The sequence below is a fragment of the Dicentrarchus labrax genome, unplaced genomic scaffold (genome assembly GCF_905237075.1).
Source record: "Dicentrarchus labrax unplaced genomic scaffold, dlabrax2021, whole genome shotgun sequence".
Classification (NCBI taxonomy): Eukaryota; Metazoa; Chordata; class Actinopteri; family Moronidae; genus Dicentrarchus; species Dicentrarchus labrax.
Window position 1 is genome coordinate 10,506,435 of NW_026136705.1, and position 18,243 is coordinate 10,524,677.

General features: G+C 41.0%; 2 protein-coding genes across 3 annotated transcripts in view; both read left to right on the forward strand.

Moving 5' to 3' along the window:
- Nucleotides 1-3,982, forward strand: part of atp2a3 (ATPase sarcoplasmic/endoplasmic reticulum Ca2+ transporting 3) — a 45,174-nt gene extending 41,192 nt beyond the window's left edge. The window contains exon 21 of the mRNA XM_051400309.1: nt 232-3,982. Coding sequence (XP_051256269.1) covers nt 232-275 — 44 coding nt within the window. The 3' untranslated portion in view covers nt 276-3,982. The remainder of the gene's footprint in view (nt 1-231) is intronic.
- A 5,715-nt stretch (nt 3,983-9,697) lies between these two features.
- The window catches only part of camkk1a (calcium/calmodulin-dependent protein kinase kinase 1, alpha a), a 60,156-nt gene continuing 51,610 nt past the window's right edge, over nt 9,698-18,243 (forward strand). For both annotated transcript variants that reach the window (XM_051400327.1, XM_051400328.1), the window contains exon 1: nt 9,698-10,178. The gene's annotated coding sequence lies outside the window, so the exon portion shown is untranslated. The remainder of the gene's footprint in view (nt 10,179-18,243) is intronic.

Here is an 18,243-nt window from a genome sequence, read left to right on the forward strand (position 1 = left end):
ATTCTTCCAATGTTGAAAATCAGATTTTACTGACAAGTCTCTTTTGCTCTCTTTTTTTCTCCTGCATTTCTAATTCAGCCTAAATTCTTTTTATCTCACCTTCTGTGAAAAGGTACTCTTATTTCCAACCTCTTCATGCCTTCTTCTCTCTCCAGTAGAAACTCGTAGCTATAGACTGATCGCACTAGCTGTCATGTATTCTAAATGGCGTGTTTCTTTCATCCCCGGCAGGTGATGAAGAGAAGAAATATCGCAGGAGATGGCAGCTGAACTAAGACCTCTCCCTCAACACACTCACACACTTAGACACACGCCTATCCTCTTCCCTTTACAAGCTAGGAACCTTTTCTCTCCCCTGTCCTCATTCCCCACTCCTGCATGTCCGACAAACCACCACTAGAAATGAGCAGTGGCTTGCATGAGAGCGAGTGTGCAAGAAGAGAGCATGCGTGTTCCTGCGAGCATGGCTTTGTATGAGCGTGTGTGTGTGTGTGTGTGTGTGTGTGTGTGTGTGTGTGTGTGTGTGTGTGTGTGTGTGTGTGTGTGTGTGTGTGTGTGTGTGTGTGTGTGTGTGTGTGTGTGTGTACAGGCGGATGCAGGCCTGTCTTTATAGTTGCGAGAGCGAGAAACAACTGCAGAAGAAAACAAACAACTGCAGAAGAAAACAACAACACAAAGATAAAACTTCCCAGGGCTCTGCTTTTTAAAGATTTCTGCTCATTGGTTTTTTTGACTTTACAGTACAAACATAGTGGTGCAGTAACTGGACTTTGGGGAGGGAAGGAGAGGGAGGACAGGGGAGCGCAGGTTGATAATACTGGGTGGGAGGGGAGGGGAGGGGAGGGGAGGGGGGTTGAAATTAGCACAGAGACCGAAAGAGAGATTGAGAGGCCTGCCATGGGAAAGAGACTGATGTACACACTGGCAAAAGAAGAGCATCAGCAAGAATGTGGAAGGTTAAAACAGCCGGCTCTGGAGGGCGGCACGACCAGTGTAGAGAGCCATCGTACCTGTGTGTGTCCACGAAAACATTATCTGGAGGTACTGCCCAGGCTTCTGCCACCCACACTACTGGCACTGACTTCCAGCCGGCTCTGCGAGAGCACAGCCTTGTCAGCACAACACCATTGTATCTTTGGCCAGTTTGTCACAGCGCTGCTCCTTCATCGCTCTTTACTCTCGCCACATATAAAGTCTTAACTCCTATTGATTGTGTTTTCTGCAGAATTACTCTGCCTTTTTTCCTGTCTTGCTCTCTCTCTCTGTCTCTCTTTCTCGCTCTGTGTCGAGGAGGCAGCTGTGGGACCGGGGGTTCGTGATGTTATCGGGCTCTCTAGTTAAGGTTGTGGAGAGATGTTGCTCCACCTAAAGGTGTGAATAGCTTTACGCCGCTTGGCCGCTTCCTTCGGCTCTTAATTCGAGGAGCTGAGGTCAGCTCACAGACTTGGCAAAAATAAAAGAACTAAAAATGTCAGACAGCAACCAAACCAGCATACCTGTAGAGCAGTTGTCAGCCAGTCCACCCAGCTGGTCCTGTTAAGCCTCACTTTAATGTCCATCTGCTGTGCTGCCATTGGAAATTTTCTCTGTCAAATATTTAAATTAAATGTAGATCTGAACAACGGGATGAAGCTCCGTGACATTTTGTGCAGACTGATTGTCCTGGAGTTTCATGTTGTTGATATCCCTTTAATGTATTCAGTTATTTCTAAGCCTGCACCAGCGCCAGGGTGTGTGTGCATACTGTATAGCCTTACCTGAATTAATTAGTCTAATTTGCCTCGATAGGCTTTTCAGTCACTGAATCGCACAGTTGATGTAGTTGAAGTAAGTAAGTTAGGGATTGGCAAGTAAACTGCCTGATTGTCTCACTTGCTCATGAATCATTTATATATTAAGCACATTTAACATCCATGCACTCTTACACAGCCCACTGCACCTCCACATTGAATATGTGGTCGAAATGAATGTGTTTCCGCCAACCTTTAATTACCCACCGCCACCACTCTCACTCATACGCGCCCTATCAGTGATATTCATTCTGATCACTTGAGGTCTTAAAGACTCTGAATGTCCACCTGGTCTGCAGCATGTTTGATAGGGAAACCCTCTTTGTTGTGCTTTGTGCGCTGCTCCCTCAGCTCCTCCTGCTCTCTCAGTGCTTCAGCAACTCACTTGGGTATTGTTTTATAATGACTTAATAGTAATGTATTTGACTGAATGAACCCACAGGATTTGGATTGTGTCTTTAAGTCTTAATTATGGGTTTCGTGTTGGGCCCTGGTGCTCTGGGGTGGGGGGTCAGTGGTGTGTTTGGTCTACTGTTGCTTCCACAAGGGATAGAGAAGAGTGCATATTAATTAAAAAAACAAAAAAAACATTGTGAAGGTGCTGGATAAACAAAAATAGGAAATTGGATCGGCACACACTGTCAGTCCCTCATAATAAATATAAATTAGTCTAATAAAGCAACGTTTCGATTACAGAGATCTTCAAGGGACTTTTCCCTTTGCAAAGATCTCTGTGCAATTTCTTTAAATTAAATGAACTGGGCTTTATTGACAGTTGATTATCTTTTTTTCCCTTCCATTTCCTTCCAAATCCCTCCTTAAACACTGTAGCCATTAGTGACCAATCTGCTTTTGCTCACAGGACTGTATGTAGTTGCATTCGTCTATTTTGTTACTTGGTGATGTTTTTTTCTCAGACTCTAGGGGATAACTAGCTAAACTTGGTTAGCATGACATCATCATATTTCCAGTTCCACGTGCACTCTGGGGTCATTCTTGGAATTGTACAGTAGGAAATCACTCAGACTTTGGTGAAGCAAATGAAAGTACACTAAAAAGTAGATTAAAAACATCACCAGCCACAAAAAGAGGCTTTGAACATCACAGCCTGATGACATTTGGCAATGTGAGAAGACTTAATGGTGGAATATTCCTTAACATTTTATACCAGAATACCCTTTATCCCAAGTAAATAATTACTTTGATTACTTGACATAAAACAGTCGTTACGTTCAGTGACTTCTTCATTATGTTTTGGTTTTTTTACACCACCATGAGAATGTGGCACCTCTGTCCGGACCAGCAGACCACCTGTCCCTGTCCCAGGTCTCCATAGCTCTGTAACATGCTGGCACTCTGGCCACCAGGCACTATAGGTCTGTATAGCCCTGTTATTTACTACTGAATCCTCAACTCTGTACAGAAGATGAGAAAATGATCGCATGGAACCATGTTACTGTAATAATAACCTATACAGTATATGATATTTAATTTTTTGATAACTTACATCAATGAAACTTACTTATCAACAACAGACAGACTTGCGAGAAACCATTTTTTTATTTTTCTTTGAGCACATGGTATCTAAGGATCTAATTTTTTTGTTTTGTAGAATAGAAAGGTTGTTTCTTCATTGTTCCCGTTTGGTTTTTACAGTTGCTGGGGTTTTGTGTCTTACTGTAGGGAAAAGAATATGACGTTACCATGTTTAAGATAGACAAGAATCATGCTTATGCTAATTAAGGACGATGACGTTGATCATTTCAATGATGGCTACCCGGTGTGAGAACGTTCAAGGATTTGTGAATGAACTGTGTCTGGTTTACACTGAGCGATAAAGCAGTGATGAATCCTGGGTTATGAAGTTTTATGACTGTACATTGAAGGGCTTGGTGTGGATGCAGGCTCTAGAGACCCCTGACAATCCTTATGGGCTGACAACTCTTCCAGCGTCTTCTACCATCTGTAAAAGAATAACCACCTTTACTAACCGTGAAGGAGTGATCAGTAACATCTTACCAACGCTTCCCTTTTCTTTGTCTGTATGGACGAGTAAAAAGTCTCTAGAGCCCGAGTTCCACCTCTGAGAAATTAAAAGGATTCTCTGTATTGCCTTGTTAATATTAATTGTGGACACATAATTTTATAAATGACAAAGACGTGGAAATAAAGATAATTTATCTTGTTATTTATTCAGAGGCTGTGTTCTTTTGTCATGTACCATTTTAAATATGAGATGATCTTTTCTCACTGTGAACAGTTTTCTTTTGGAACTACTTTCTCCCCCAAAAAATGGTCCCAATGAAAACTATTGACCGGTATTGTGTGTATAATTCTGAATATCTTCACAGACTCCAAACAAACTTCCTTTCAGAGGTTTTAGAGTCCGTTATCTCAAAACCTGGACACACAAGATAAAACAATCTGCATGGCAATATGCCACAAGGGGAAGTGGGGAAAACTTTGGGGTTTTTTTCAAACTGGCCCATTTTTCAGGGTGAATGCAACAGTAGAAAGATATTTTCTCATTGTAATGCAATGTTTGAAACAAAAGAGAATAAGTGACACAGACACCAAAACTCCCCCCTATTTGCAAAACAAGTACACGCTCAAAAGGTGTTCCCAAAACTATTCATGACAGAATTTAGAGCACACACGTCCAAATAACTGCTGCCGCCGCTGGATTAGTGAGCACCAAACTGAAGGCAGACAAATGATCTGCACACTGTACTGACAGCTCCCAGCAAATACAAGTTAACAGATAAACATTTGATGTAAGTGAAATCTCCATCGAGCATCATCAAAAAAACATCACAAAGCAGAAGAAGCAATGTACAGACAGAAACACATCACTCAGGTGGCTGTGATCTGTAATTACTCTGAGACTGGACCAATCAGAGAAGAGTTGGATGACACCGTCTGAAACATGGAAGACAAAACATGCCCTTTCCATCCAATATTGAAAAACATTAAAGGTCCAGTGTGTAACATTTAGGAGGATCTATTGGCAGATATGGAATATAATATTCAAGGTATGTTTTCATTAGTGTACAATCACTTGAAAATAAGAATTGTTGCCATGTTTCTACAGTAGCCCAGAACGGACAAACCAAACCCTGTAGATGGGGCCTTTGGTGTTTTTTGCATGTTTTGCGGCCACTGTAGTTTCTCCCACACACTTCCCAGGTTGTCACATACAGGTTTGACTGGTTTTCAGTTAGTAGTCCTACACAAAAGTATTTTACATCAATTCAATTCAATTCAGTTTTATTTGTTTAGCTCCAATTCATAACAGAAGTTATCTCAGGACACTTTTCAAATAGAGCAGGTCTAGACTGTACTCTTTATAACATTATTTACAGAGACCCAACAGTACCACCATGAGGAAGCACTTGGCGACGGCGGCAAAGAAAAACGTCCTTTTAAGAGGCAGAAACCTCGGACAGACCCTGGCTCTAGGTGTCCAGTTGGGGTTAGAGAGAGATGTTGGGGGGGGGTGTTAAGTTAAATTGCAGACACAATGGAATCATAACATCATACCTGCACACCGTGGTGAGAAACAGAGTATTGGAGGCAGTCTGTTTACTGTACAATAGCTTGTCACACCAGCTGTAATATTCTGTCTGCTCAGACACCTCAGATATGTTAAGTTGGGTTTGGTTCATTGCCAGTATTATATATATATATTTGGTCGGAGTTGAATTTATTGACAATCAATAACAACATTGTACAGGACAACATTCTACACTGTAATGCCATAAATTATTTTATTTTATGGATTACATCAAACAAACTCAATTTTGTAAATTACAAAACATTTGGATAAAGTACCTTTTACTATAGGTTTTATATATATATATATATATACAAATAAAAAATTCAAAATGAAGTCAGTGTCGCTTAAAATGACTAAAGATACTTGATCAATAATGTTTTGTTAACTTACAAAATTTAGTGTTAAATATAATCATTTCAACAAAGTTAAATTAACTTATCTGGTTTTACAGTGAACTCATCATATTAATAATAAAACTATTGTATACATAAGGACATTAAAATACACAAAGTACCATGCACATAAAAGGTAAGATACCTTAAACGGAAGCTCAGTGTGAAAACCATGGCCGCTGTGTAAAAAAACAGAACCAAAAGTCAAATCAAATTGTGTGAATGCATTTGAAGTTGTGAACACTACACCACTGCATGTGCAATATTAGAACAACACTGCACCAAACAAACTGTTGCATTGAACCTTTGGAGCCAGCAGGGGGGGATATTACACCACCTTTTCTTTAAGTATAAAGCTATAAGGTCATGTCAGGATGTTTTGTATGTCCCTATCTTTCTTAAGGAAAAGAAATGGGGACTGGTTTTGTTGTGTAAGGAAGACCAACCCAATGAATCTTTGCTGCTTCTGTCTTCTCCATGAAACAGAGACCTGCACCCATCTTTTAGATCCAGCCTAAACACAATCACATGCACCTACAGCGGCCTGTCTGGCTACCAGTTACCACACAGCCGTGAGTACTTTGTCATGCTTCCTCAGATCTCACATGTGGGAATGACACACACCCTCTCAGGGGGAAGTTCCTGGATCCCGAGGGCTGCTGGGAAAATAGAAGAGGATCTCATTAGTACCAGCCCATTATTTCCACCCTGAGCCTCAGAGGGATGCAGGATAAGGAAAGTCAGCAGGGGCGCTGTCCCAGTGAAACACACAAAAACACAGACTGAGGACAGCAGCTGAGAAAACTTGACTCAGTGATGAACAAATGGAATGGCCACACACAGGGACAAAGGTGTTGGAATACAATTGGCTCTTTTTGTCTGAATTTTAGTTGAAGTGGACTCTGTCTCTTTGTGTTGCTAGGAACACTGCATGTAATGATAGGGTGCAAATGTCCCCTGGTTGATTTATGTGCTCTGTTTAAGTCACAGCAACATCAGGACAGCAGCGCTGTGATAAGGAACATTTGGTAATGAGCTTTTTTTTTTTCAAAATGACAAAATCGATTAGACACAATGAAATACTGATAAAACAGAAGAAAAAAAACGTCATGCCCTGGGATATGTGGAGGTGAAATAACAAGACCCCAGGGGCTGACTTTTAAAATGACAAGCACAAACAAAGATGAAATGGAGTTGGATGACAAAAACAGTCTGAATGAAAATAAACCAGGATTTTTACGACTGTTCTGTTTTTCTTTCTCTCTATGATTCACACTTTTCTTTGTTTTTCTGAAACTGACTACTGCTCCCACATGATTATGAATTGCTTACATTTGCAGTAGAATATATAGAAAAAACTATGTTGGTGTCATTATAGTTTACCCACGTAAGATATCATTAAAAACATCACTGCTGTGAAACCAGGATAAAGTTCTAACACAAGCAAGATTTACAGATCTTAGATAATGATCCGGTCACGCACCATGTCTACATTAGACCAGTCTTACTATGCACATACAAGGCTGTGTGCTGGCTGATTTTACACTGTGACTCATATGAGAATAAACAGAGTCTGCTCGCTGTGCAGTGGACTCTCTGGGGACACACGTCTAGAAAACTGCCATGAGACAGAAAAGGCTGGAAAATACTTGAAATTTGGGGGTTGATTGTGCTGTGAGGGAGGACATTCTGCCCCTTATCCAATGGTGTCAGCCGGTGTTGTGCCGTGAGGCTGAAGCTGTTGCCAAGAAACTAAATGAACTTGAAATGAACTTTCCCCACGGCCGTGACAGGGGAAGGATAGTCCTCTCAGGGCTGCAGCATGCACTACAACCTCTCTCTGTTTGGTCAACCAGTTACTGCGGTTTTACAGCTGATACATAGAAACTGTGCAGTGTTTACCGGTACACTCACTGTAAAGCCAGTGGTGAAATGAAACAAAATGAGTATTTGAGTATTTACTTTATATGCTGCTTTATACTTCCTGTAAACTACACTACCAGTACTTTTTACTGCACTGACAGCTACAGCTTACTTTCCAAATGAAAAATGATTGTGCAGACAAAAGACCTGCTGAAGAGACTATAAAACTGTTCATATAATTAGAGCTGAAACACTAAGTCAGTTAATCAATTTAATAAATTAATTGTCAACTATTTTGATAATTGTTTTTTAAGCAAAAATGTCTCAAACATAAGGATTTGCTGCTTTTCCTTGTAATGATTTTATGATCATGATTTATTTATTGTTTATTCTGTCCATCCAATAGTTACTTTAAAAAAAGGAAACTAATAGAAGTAAATAAAACTAAACTTTTATGTAACTACTACATAAAACTGCCAAAGACTCCAGGAGAATGCTGCTTACACATGAATGGATGGGTAACGATTAACTAATGATATAATGAGTCACATGGGTCACATTTCAAGTGCATTTTCCTGATTATACTTACTTTTACTGAAGTAACATTTTGTTTAGTATTGTTACAGTGTGGTACTAGGAGCCTACTTTAGTAAATGATCTACTGCTAGTACTTCCTCCACCGCTGGTTAATGTCTCGTGAACAGATTGCAGGTGTATATAAGTGAGAATGTTCACAATGATGCTGTTATGGGGAAAAATAACAATGTCTCTCTGTCATTGTTAACACACAGTTGTAGTATTCAGAGGGGAAGTGGTGATTCATGGGATTAAAGGAGGATAGTGGATTTAGTGGCATTATGAACTGTATTATTCAGAGACTGAGTCATGTTGACACAGGCCTGCTAGAATTGTCAGCACGTGTTAGTCCACTACTTAAATCCACATTCTAACTCTCTCTTGAATAGAGCGTGGATGTTTTAACATCATTTACTCTTCTTTACATTTACATTTCTTCACAGAAGTGAAGAAAATGCTGAGATATTGGCCTGCTGTGTATATAAGTTTTCTTACACCACTTAAAATCAAGAAGGCCCCACGACCTCCCATGAGCTCCCGACCCCCAGGTTGCAGTATATGTTATCATATGTCCCCTCAGTGATCGATCACAGCAAATGGATATGTTGTTAAATTTGTAGTTAACAGAAATAGTTGCCTTTCAGTAGGACCCAATGGACTCTATGAATGATGGCCTGGAGCACTTTCCTGTGTGTTCTTAGAATTGAATTGAATATGAATATGAGAATGAGCAGATATAATTTTCAGAATATTTAACTTGTTAAATGAACTTTTTTGTGTAAAACTCATACCAGACAAATTATTAATCCTAGTAGAGTAATGTTATAGTCTTAAAACATATCTGCTAGGATCTTCAAGCTCATACTGTACATCTAATATGCCCGCTGGCTTGTATTATTTCTGTTGGAAGTTATCTATCCTCCACTGGAGCTGCTCACTGTCTAACAGTAGGAGACTACAGTTCATCATGAAGCTCAGAAGAAGTGGAACTGTATGTAGGTCTAAATGTGAGTGGCAGGACCCCTCAGCAAACACCCCTTGGGGAAATAAAGGTTAAACGTATCTACTGGAAATTGAATTGATTCTGATGTCCGTAGCTGATTAATCAATTGGCTACAACATGTTGAGCACACTGCAGTGCAGTCAGTAATGAGACTGTTACCCTCTGCAGTCAGAACTGACAGCTCTGCTTATCTTCATTAATTACTCAGACGTTCATTTGAATTTTTGTCAATTGAGAAATGAAAGAGGAAGTGGCCAGCAGAGGCGCTAGCTGGACTGGTCCTCCATAACTCCACTGTCTGTTAAATCCAGTCTGTAATGGAGGGGCAGAGGAGAACATTCCACATGTGGCACCTGTGGCTATACAGCATCATCTTATTCCCAGTGTGTGTAACGCTGTGTCTCACAGTGTGGACTGTGATAGTGTGGATCCCAGCAGTGAATTATGGGTCGATCCTGGCCATGGTGCGGGGAACAGGGCGGGTCTTAGGACCCATGGTTTCATTTCTTGTCGAATAATAAAAGTTGGGGTTAGCCGTGCGCGGTCGATGTGCAACAAAGCGGTCCCAAAGTGTGTGTGAGCCGCCCTTCTTCTGCTGCTGTCTGCGTGTGTGTTTATGTGTGTGTAGGTGTGGGTATGTGTGCGTGTCTGTGTGTGTGCACATCGCAACAGCAGCCAGCTGCGGGCTGTGTGTACCATCAGCCGCTGGGTGTCTTCACTCTGTGGGGCTTCACTGTAGACAACAGAGGCTAGTGTAGGCTGGGCTGTCCGTGTTTTCCGGAAGAGAGAGGGTGTGAAACATGGGACACAGCTCAGGTCAGCAGCTGATCCAGCCACACGTCTGAAGCACGGGAGCCCGTACGGATGCCTGTGTGCTACTCGGCTGTGAGCAGAGTGAACCAAACCGGCACCGTGCGTCCAGCCGAACGGGACAGCCCTGTGGATCCCTTTCACTGACACGCTTAAAGGGGCTCAAACACGCCCGAGCACTCATTTGGGTAAGTGAAACTTTTAAGATCATCTCATTTCAAGTGCATTCACGGTTCAGACGTGGCTCGCGGGGCCAGTCGGGAGTAAATATGGGGAAGTAAAGCAGAACGCGCTCTTGTGCAATGCAGATGGATCAGCCTGCACGTGTTCCCTCACCGTGGGGTATTGTTGTTCAGTGGATCGTAAGGATATCGGATCCTCTGCAGTTGCACTGGATTTCAACCACTTTACACACACACACACACACACACACACACACGCGCGCGCTCGGGCACGCACTTTGCGCCATGGGATTGGGAGCTGCACTGAAATGCAGCATGCATGCACGTCAATACTGTGCCATATTGATCTGTGTCATGCACCTGTCGTAAACTGCTGCTGCCTCATACCCGCCAGAGGACTTGTGTGAAGGGGTTAGTGTAGTGCTGTACAACCTGGGGTCCGGGGTCCCACCAGGCGACCCAATGGTCCCAAATAATTTGAGGATTTCTTTTTAGTTTGCTCTCCAGGAGTTAGTCCAGTAACACACAGGGATTCAAGGTTTGATTACAGGTTTCCCCCTCCAGCCCATGAACAAGGGAGTGGGATCCAGTGCTGAAATGATTAATTGATTAGTCAATTGACAGAAAATTAATAATTTACCGTCATTTATCAAAGAAAATGGATGACATTTATTGGTTTCAGCTCCTCGAACATGAGGACTTGCAGGACTTCTCTTTTTAATAATCTAAGTTAGATGTCTTTTGAGTTTTGGACAGTTAGTCGGACAAAATAAGCAATTTAAAGAACGCCCCCTTGAAGAATTGAGCATTCTTCAGTATTAACATTAACAGTAGTAACATTTTGTTTATTTTGTGCATACAAAAATGTTGTTGACAAAATGATTAAACCATTAATCAGAGAATTTGACTTACTTATTTATTATTAATAATAATAATAATAATAATAATAATAGTTTGCTGCAGGCCTAATAAACATGCTTATTTCATATTTCTGGTGTAAGATTGACTTGTCAGCATGGGGAATATGACTGAGAAAATGACTGTAACTGTACAATAGTAATTTTAATCCTATTTTGAAACAACCTCATTCAGCAGAAAGTTACTCCTGTTTTTTTTCTGTTTTAAGACACAATAACAAAAAGAAATCAGAAAACAAGGTGTCTAATTAAAACAAGCGATGGCTTCACGTCTGCCTCAAGTGGTGCTCATTTCAACCAGTTGCCAAGTCAGTTAATCCTTCATTCATGAGGCACAGGGCTGAATTGTTCCTTTTGAATTTACTGGAAGGATGACTTCAAAACGAACTGCTGCTGCACCTTGAGAGACATCGAGCACACGAGTGACACGCAACAGATTACAGCAGAGTCTCCACTTTTGTTCTTGGTGGAGTCAGCATAGTGTCTGCTCAGCAAAGAGAGAACCAGTCCGGCTTTGGTCCACTGACAGTATGATGACTTAAATATTTAAAAAGAGCTCTGCTGAACTGGAGGATGCATTGCAACTACACCGATGTGTTTGTGTGTGTTGTTGCTGAGCAGTTCTGAATGTGACTTTATGAGCAGTAAATGCCAGAAATGGCACTGTGATACAGTCTGATGGGCCTGTATCAGGACTAAGAGCAAGATTAAATGGTTTTCCAATTTTTACAACAAAGGATCATGTGGCTGCCTTGCATTTTGTCCTTTTGTACCTGTGCAATCGCTGAATCTCTTATGTAAGGAGAGCAGAATGGAGAGAATCTGCCCACAAATGTAAGGTACATTGCCAATAGCAGTTTTTTTGAACATGTTTTTTTTTTTGTCTGGGTGGATTTTCCTTTAAGCAATCCTCATAAACTGCACAGTCTAAGGTGTATTTTGACGGAATAGAACAAGCTCTACAATGATGTAATGTTCCAGTCATCGTGTCTTGTGTTTGCATGTTTCATATTGGAGACAGCTGCCTTGTGTGCTGTAAATTAATAATACCAGTATCACTTCTGTTTCTTTTGCCCGCTTTTTTTCGCTGAGTCTGCTGATGGCTGTGCTGACAACCCCTTTAACACTTCTTCACGTGGGCTCTGGTAATCGTACCAGAGCTACGACCCAGCGACTGACAAAGAGGACATGTCAACAGCTCCCAGCTCCTTTAGCCCCTCTGGGAAATCACTTGAGTAAGGCGGGGGGTGGGAGAAATCAGCATTGTGTGTGTATTCTTAAGCAAATGTGTGCAGGTTTATGTGTATATTGTGGCTATATTAGTGTCTTTAATAAATATCATAAACAGTTTTACATGGAGGCCTGGACATCATTCACCCGTATTATGTCCAGCACAGCTAAACTCTGAGAGCCAGAGAATGAACAGGGAGCGTCTCTGCTGGCTGCTGAACACTGCTGTGTCCTGCTGCTTCTCTTATTGCAACAATTTTCTATTTTCGGTCATCGTACCAGTTGATTGTGATCACCAAATCAGAGCTACACACAATTTGCAGAAAGTGTTTTTCTTTGATACAGTCAAACCAAAAGACCCTTGTATTTGTTTGATGGGTAATTGCTCGATATATCCCACATGTGGAGTGCGTCCTCTGTGGGCTGTGCCTCTGGATGCATCTTTTGTGTATGAGCATGGCTGTCCATGAAGACAAATTTACAGGCACTCAGACTGGATGAAAATTGAAATCCGTGCATGACCTTGACCTAGAGGGGTTAGGCATTGGGAGGGTTTGATGCTTTTACGTACATCCATTAAAGGTATGAGTTATCATTTTCACAAATGGTGTTCTAAAAGACAGCCTATAATTAAAACAATTTAATTTCCCTCTGTTTTTTGAGGATCACAACCTTAATGAGTCATTTTGAAAAAAACATTTGCAGCAGAGCGGTATAAATACTCACAGAACAGTTTCCCTCAGAGATTTTAACCGCTCTTAACGTGTGACTGAACTGTGTTTCCCAGTCTCAGCCCTGTGAAATCCACAGTGAAGAGCTCTTTATTTGATGTCTGACAGGTTTTTATAATATATCTGTGCGAAAAGAGTAACAGCTGTACCTGTTGTAGTGTTTCTGTTACAAAGCTAGTACTGTTAGCACCGTATCCGCCACCTCCTCTGTGGAATCAGCCTTCTGTTCCTGGAAGCTCTCAAGTTGTGTTTGTGGAGTTCCACTGTCATGGAATCACTCTAGTGTGCGCTCACACTGGGTTTTTAGGGTTGATCAACACACCATACAACAGTATAACAGGCCAGCTTTCAGTCTGCGTTGAGATGACTGATGGAAAGCAGGTTTAGAGTCATGTGTAAGCTTTAGAAATGATGGGCATGTCATTATTTGTGAAGGGTGTTTTTGTGTCTTCATCTCTCACTGTCTAAGTGAAAATTAAAGTTGTAATTTACACAATCTTGAAATTCATGTGGAATTTTGTCTTCACTGATCAATGTTGAACTACACACAATGTCTTGGATGAAGCTGTTTTTCATTGTGTGGAGTTGAAAAGTATGCACTGAATACAAAAGAACTGAACAAGAATCAGTCTTGCATGTGTTGTCACCCTGCAGGCACAATCGGCCCAAATCTGCTTTACTCATATGTGACTCAGATCTGGTTTTTTTTTTTATGACAACATGGAATCTGATCTTTTCCATTCTGATTTGTGCCACTTTCATTCAAAGAAACATTCGTCATGTGGGTCACTTCAAGGCCATGACCTGTTCACACTGGAATCTGATATGAGCCACATTGAAAAAAAAAAAATGTGAACAGCCAAACAAAAATGATCAGATCTGAGCTAATCGCTAAGGCGACCTAATAAATATAGTTTAGAACTTTCAGTAACTTGTATCACTTCAATGACTCTGTTCCCTGCTCTTACATATCTGTTCAATCCATTAATGCATCACTGCAAACTGTAGTGCAAAAGAAAATCAATTTCTGACAGCAATGGAAATTTACATACACACACTTTGAACATTATTATTATTTAGCCAAATAATCACAATCTCAGTACAGGGCCATCGTATATTTGAAGTAAAACAGTTTTTAAAAAACTACAAAGGGAGGGAGAGGATTAATTATTTACATATAAACTACAGGAATATACTAATCCAGAGATCCAGTTAGAAAGAGTGAGAGAGAAGGTCAAAACGTGAGCCAGCTCCCGGGACAACAGGACAACTTTAATTTCGAGTATTGGTGTGTTAGTCATATTAAGCCATCTCTCCCGAGACCCCTAACTTGTATGTATGTCTAATACTTACGGACTATCCCTTTTAAATAGAGACTTCTTCTCGTGCCAGTCTGTCTCTTGCCAACTATTTCTTGCCTCCCAGCTCAGAGGCAGCATGCACCCCATAAATTTTGCTTACACTGACACAGCACATGCAGTAGCGATTCTTGTTCAGTTCTTTCGTAATCAGTACATACTTTTCAACTCCACAACATTAAAGCCTGCTTCTTCCAAGACATTGTGTTGAGTTTAACATTGATCAGTGAAGACAAAAGGCCACATTACTTTCACAATTGTGTCAATTCCAACTTTCATTTCCTCTTAGACAGTGAAAGATGTGCATGTGGCATGTTACTCTCAGATGGCCTCACAAGCATTCACGTTTTACTGGTCACAACTCATTTGCATCATATTTAAAAGTTTTATACTTATAAACTATACTTTGTTTTTTATTTTGTTTTCTATTCCCATGCATCTGACGTAGGCAATGTCATTACTTTAGAATAATAATAATAAAAGGATATTAAGGACAGGGTGCAGAATTAGCCAGGATTAGCTTTGCATGTAGTGTAAAATATGATCCTATCAGCCGGAGTGGAGTGGACAAAATCAGCGGAGAGCATTTGTTTGGCAAATGTGAATGAGTGCATGGGAAAACTGTACATGTCTGTCGGATCAGTCACCAGTTCCTGCCTCCTCCTGTCACATGTCAAGCTGAAATTTGAATTGTGTTTATTTTTAAACTGATACAATACTGTCGCTCTTCTGCATAATTTTGCCTTTTTTATGGAGGATAGAACAGTTATTGCTTGAAACCGCCTCAATCTTTAAGCCTCTCAGTGAGGTGAGCTGAGCCCTAGCTGTGAAACCACATGATCAAAATTGCATGCACTCATTGGTGTGACATCACGTAAGAAGGTGGGGCAAACATCAAACAGGAAGTTGACCCTGAAATGGATTATGCAAGAAAAATGACATAAGCTTTAGCATCATGAAGTTATACATTTGTAATAGTAAATATAATATACTACTGTAACAAAATCTGTAAAAAAAAAAAAAAAAAAAGTGTTAATAGATTATCTTTAAATGTTTTAACTAATAGTATTACCAATACTAACCAAACCCCCCCGAGAACACTAATGTAGGGGGCCTGTCACTGCAGAATAAGACATAAAAGTTGCGTGTCAACATCTGTTCAGTCAACATGGATGTAATTTTCCCTCGGGGGGGGGGACAGCTTCAGGCATGGGGGTAAGATAGTGCTTGAATCGCAGAGTTGTGACAATCTCTTGGATTTGCCTCGGTCAGAGCAGCCATCAGAGAGAGGCCATCAGAGAGAGGCCACATGTTGCCTCGTGCATCTCTCGTGTGTTCTGCTTTATCAGAGTAAGCAGACAGGAAGAAAATGTCAGCTACTGTTTGAGTTGCTGTCTAATTTTCTTCTCACTACTCTGCTGTGAAATCTCTCAACACTGTACTGGATGAACATTTTGCACAGACATTCCCAGAGGATGAATCCTAAACATTATGCCTGTTAAACATCAGCATGTTAACACTGTCATTGTGAGTGTGTTAGCACAGAGCACCGCTGTACAGTACAGCCTCGCAGAGCCAATAGCATGGCTGTAGGGTATTAGTGGTTTTTTGCAATATATTGAGAACCTTGTTGGCAGGTCACTAGAAAATAGACATCCTGCTGCAATTAAACATTTCAGAATTAACCTTACACACTTGCATTTTTGCATTTATGACTCAAATGTCAGCTACACTAGAAGAAACGCAATCACAAAAGTTGAAGTGAGACAAGTCATTTACAAATGTTTTCTGGTGTTTGTAGAGAGTGGATACATGAATACACTCACAGGTCCTCATTAGTTCACACTGTGCCAGGCACACAACCACATCTGCATATTATCCTTCATTATTCAAAGCACAACCAGTGAGGACACTGGGGGTTTTCAGATCTTTTAGTTAACCTCCATCCAAGTGCTAGCCTTCACTCCAGCCCACTTTCTACTTCTCACATTAGCCTGTGCACGAGAGACACCGGCACACATGAGACACCCGCTGGGAACCCACACCAGTTCCTTTCCTTTATCAGAACATGTTTATTGGAAGAGCATGGCTAAGCTGCAAGTTAAAACAAAGGAAAAGTATTCATTAATTTGTTCCTGTTGCTTGATTGAGTCCTCAGCTATAATTTAAAAGGTCAGGGTTGGTAATCTTACTGTCCCCCCCCCCCAGGCAAAAGAATGATTATATTCAGTGTTTTTGGGTATAGGTAGCTCAGTATGGCCACTACTTGTTAAAAGACAATGTTAACAGCATTGTCAGGCTGTGAATTTCTTAGCAAATGTGACACCAGAGCAGTGTATATATACACAGAATATATACCAGTCGCTAGAAAAAGACAAGTAAGTTAAATTTTATTTCTAAATGTCCTGTTAGCTCAAGTTGTTATTCTGCTAGGTGTCCCCAGAGCTTTGCTGTTACGTCCATATGGCTCTGGGGAGCTAACTGGAATAATTGATGGCTGTTTGAGTTTGTGTCTGTCCTCTGGAGAGGCTTGTCTCAGTGCTGTCCAAAACTCTTCCACAAACCCTGACACCAGCTTTTCCTCTGTGGCCACTTGCCGCAGTGAACTCCTTTGGGTGCTCTGTCTTTCCAGGTTAGGCTCTGATCTATGCTTTAACATCCTTTCATTTCTTCCTGCAGGGCTGGATAATGTGCAGAAAGATATTGATTTTAGCTTCAATCATAAATGGTTAAAAATAGTAAATAATTATGATTTCAAATGAAAGCCCACACACTCACAGAGGCTTTTGTAGTTTGCCAACCAACCCACATGTGGCAACTATCTAATACATGCGGTAGTAATGAGATATGCATGAACAGATGGTATTTTCTTTAGATCTGATTCGAGTGATACGTGAGTGGACTCGTGTGTGGGTAGTTATTGTAAGATGACCAGGTATGTGAATGGATTGGATCCATTTCCTTGTAGCTGAAGATGTCAACTTTGTAGAGATGGCGACTCCAACATGTCGTATGCATTTAAAATCACAATTAGTGCAGAATCCTGGCTTTGACTGGGGCAGGTGCTGCTGAAATCTGTAACATAAATGCAGCCTCAACTTATGCTGAATAAACATATTATGTCTGGAGTTACTATGGCAATATTGTCTTGGTCACATGGCTGTCATTTTCCATTTGATTGGATGCTGAACGTCAAGATGGCGGGCCTTTTCTAATATGAGCCAGACAGAAAAACCATTATTGGTTTTCGGTTTCTGTCTGTGTTTATATGTTAACCAAAATAAACTGACACCAGCGCTGAGCTGTGAACAATCAGTGCACAGTTGGTGACATGTAAGAGGACACTGTTTGGCCAAGGCCCACGTTCTTTCTTTGGCATCTGCAGTTGATGGCACATGGTATACAGATGGGTGACAAATTAAATAAAACTTGAGTGGAGAAACATGTTACACACACTAATGCAGATGCTTTTATACAGGACACGAGGGGTGATTTAATGGTTTGATGAGAATGAAAATGATATGAATCGATTGAAAGCCTATGGGCGAATGGAGAGGTGTTTTCCTTTATATTGTCACCCATCTGTTTGCTGCAGCCTGTAGGTAGCTGGCAAGCCTTGGTGTTAATTTGTTCCTCCAGATGTAACGACAAACCATTAACCATGCCGGCATAAAAATCACTAATTACTACATTTAAAAATAAGTTTTCTTCTTCTCTGCTTCTGTAAATTATGTGTGCAGTGCTGGTGGATGAGGCTCTGGCAGATTGTCTACTAGTGCTTAGCAGTGACAGCGATGCAAGGGGGAGGAATTGGCGCTCATTACTCCAAAGACAG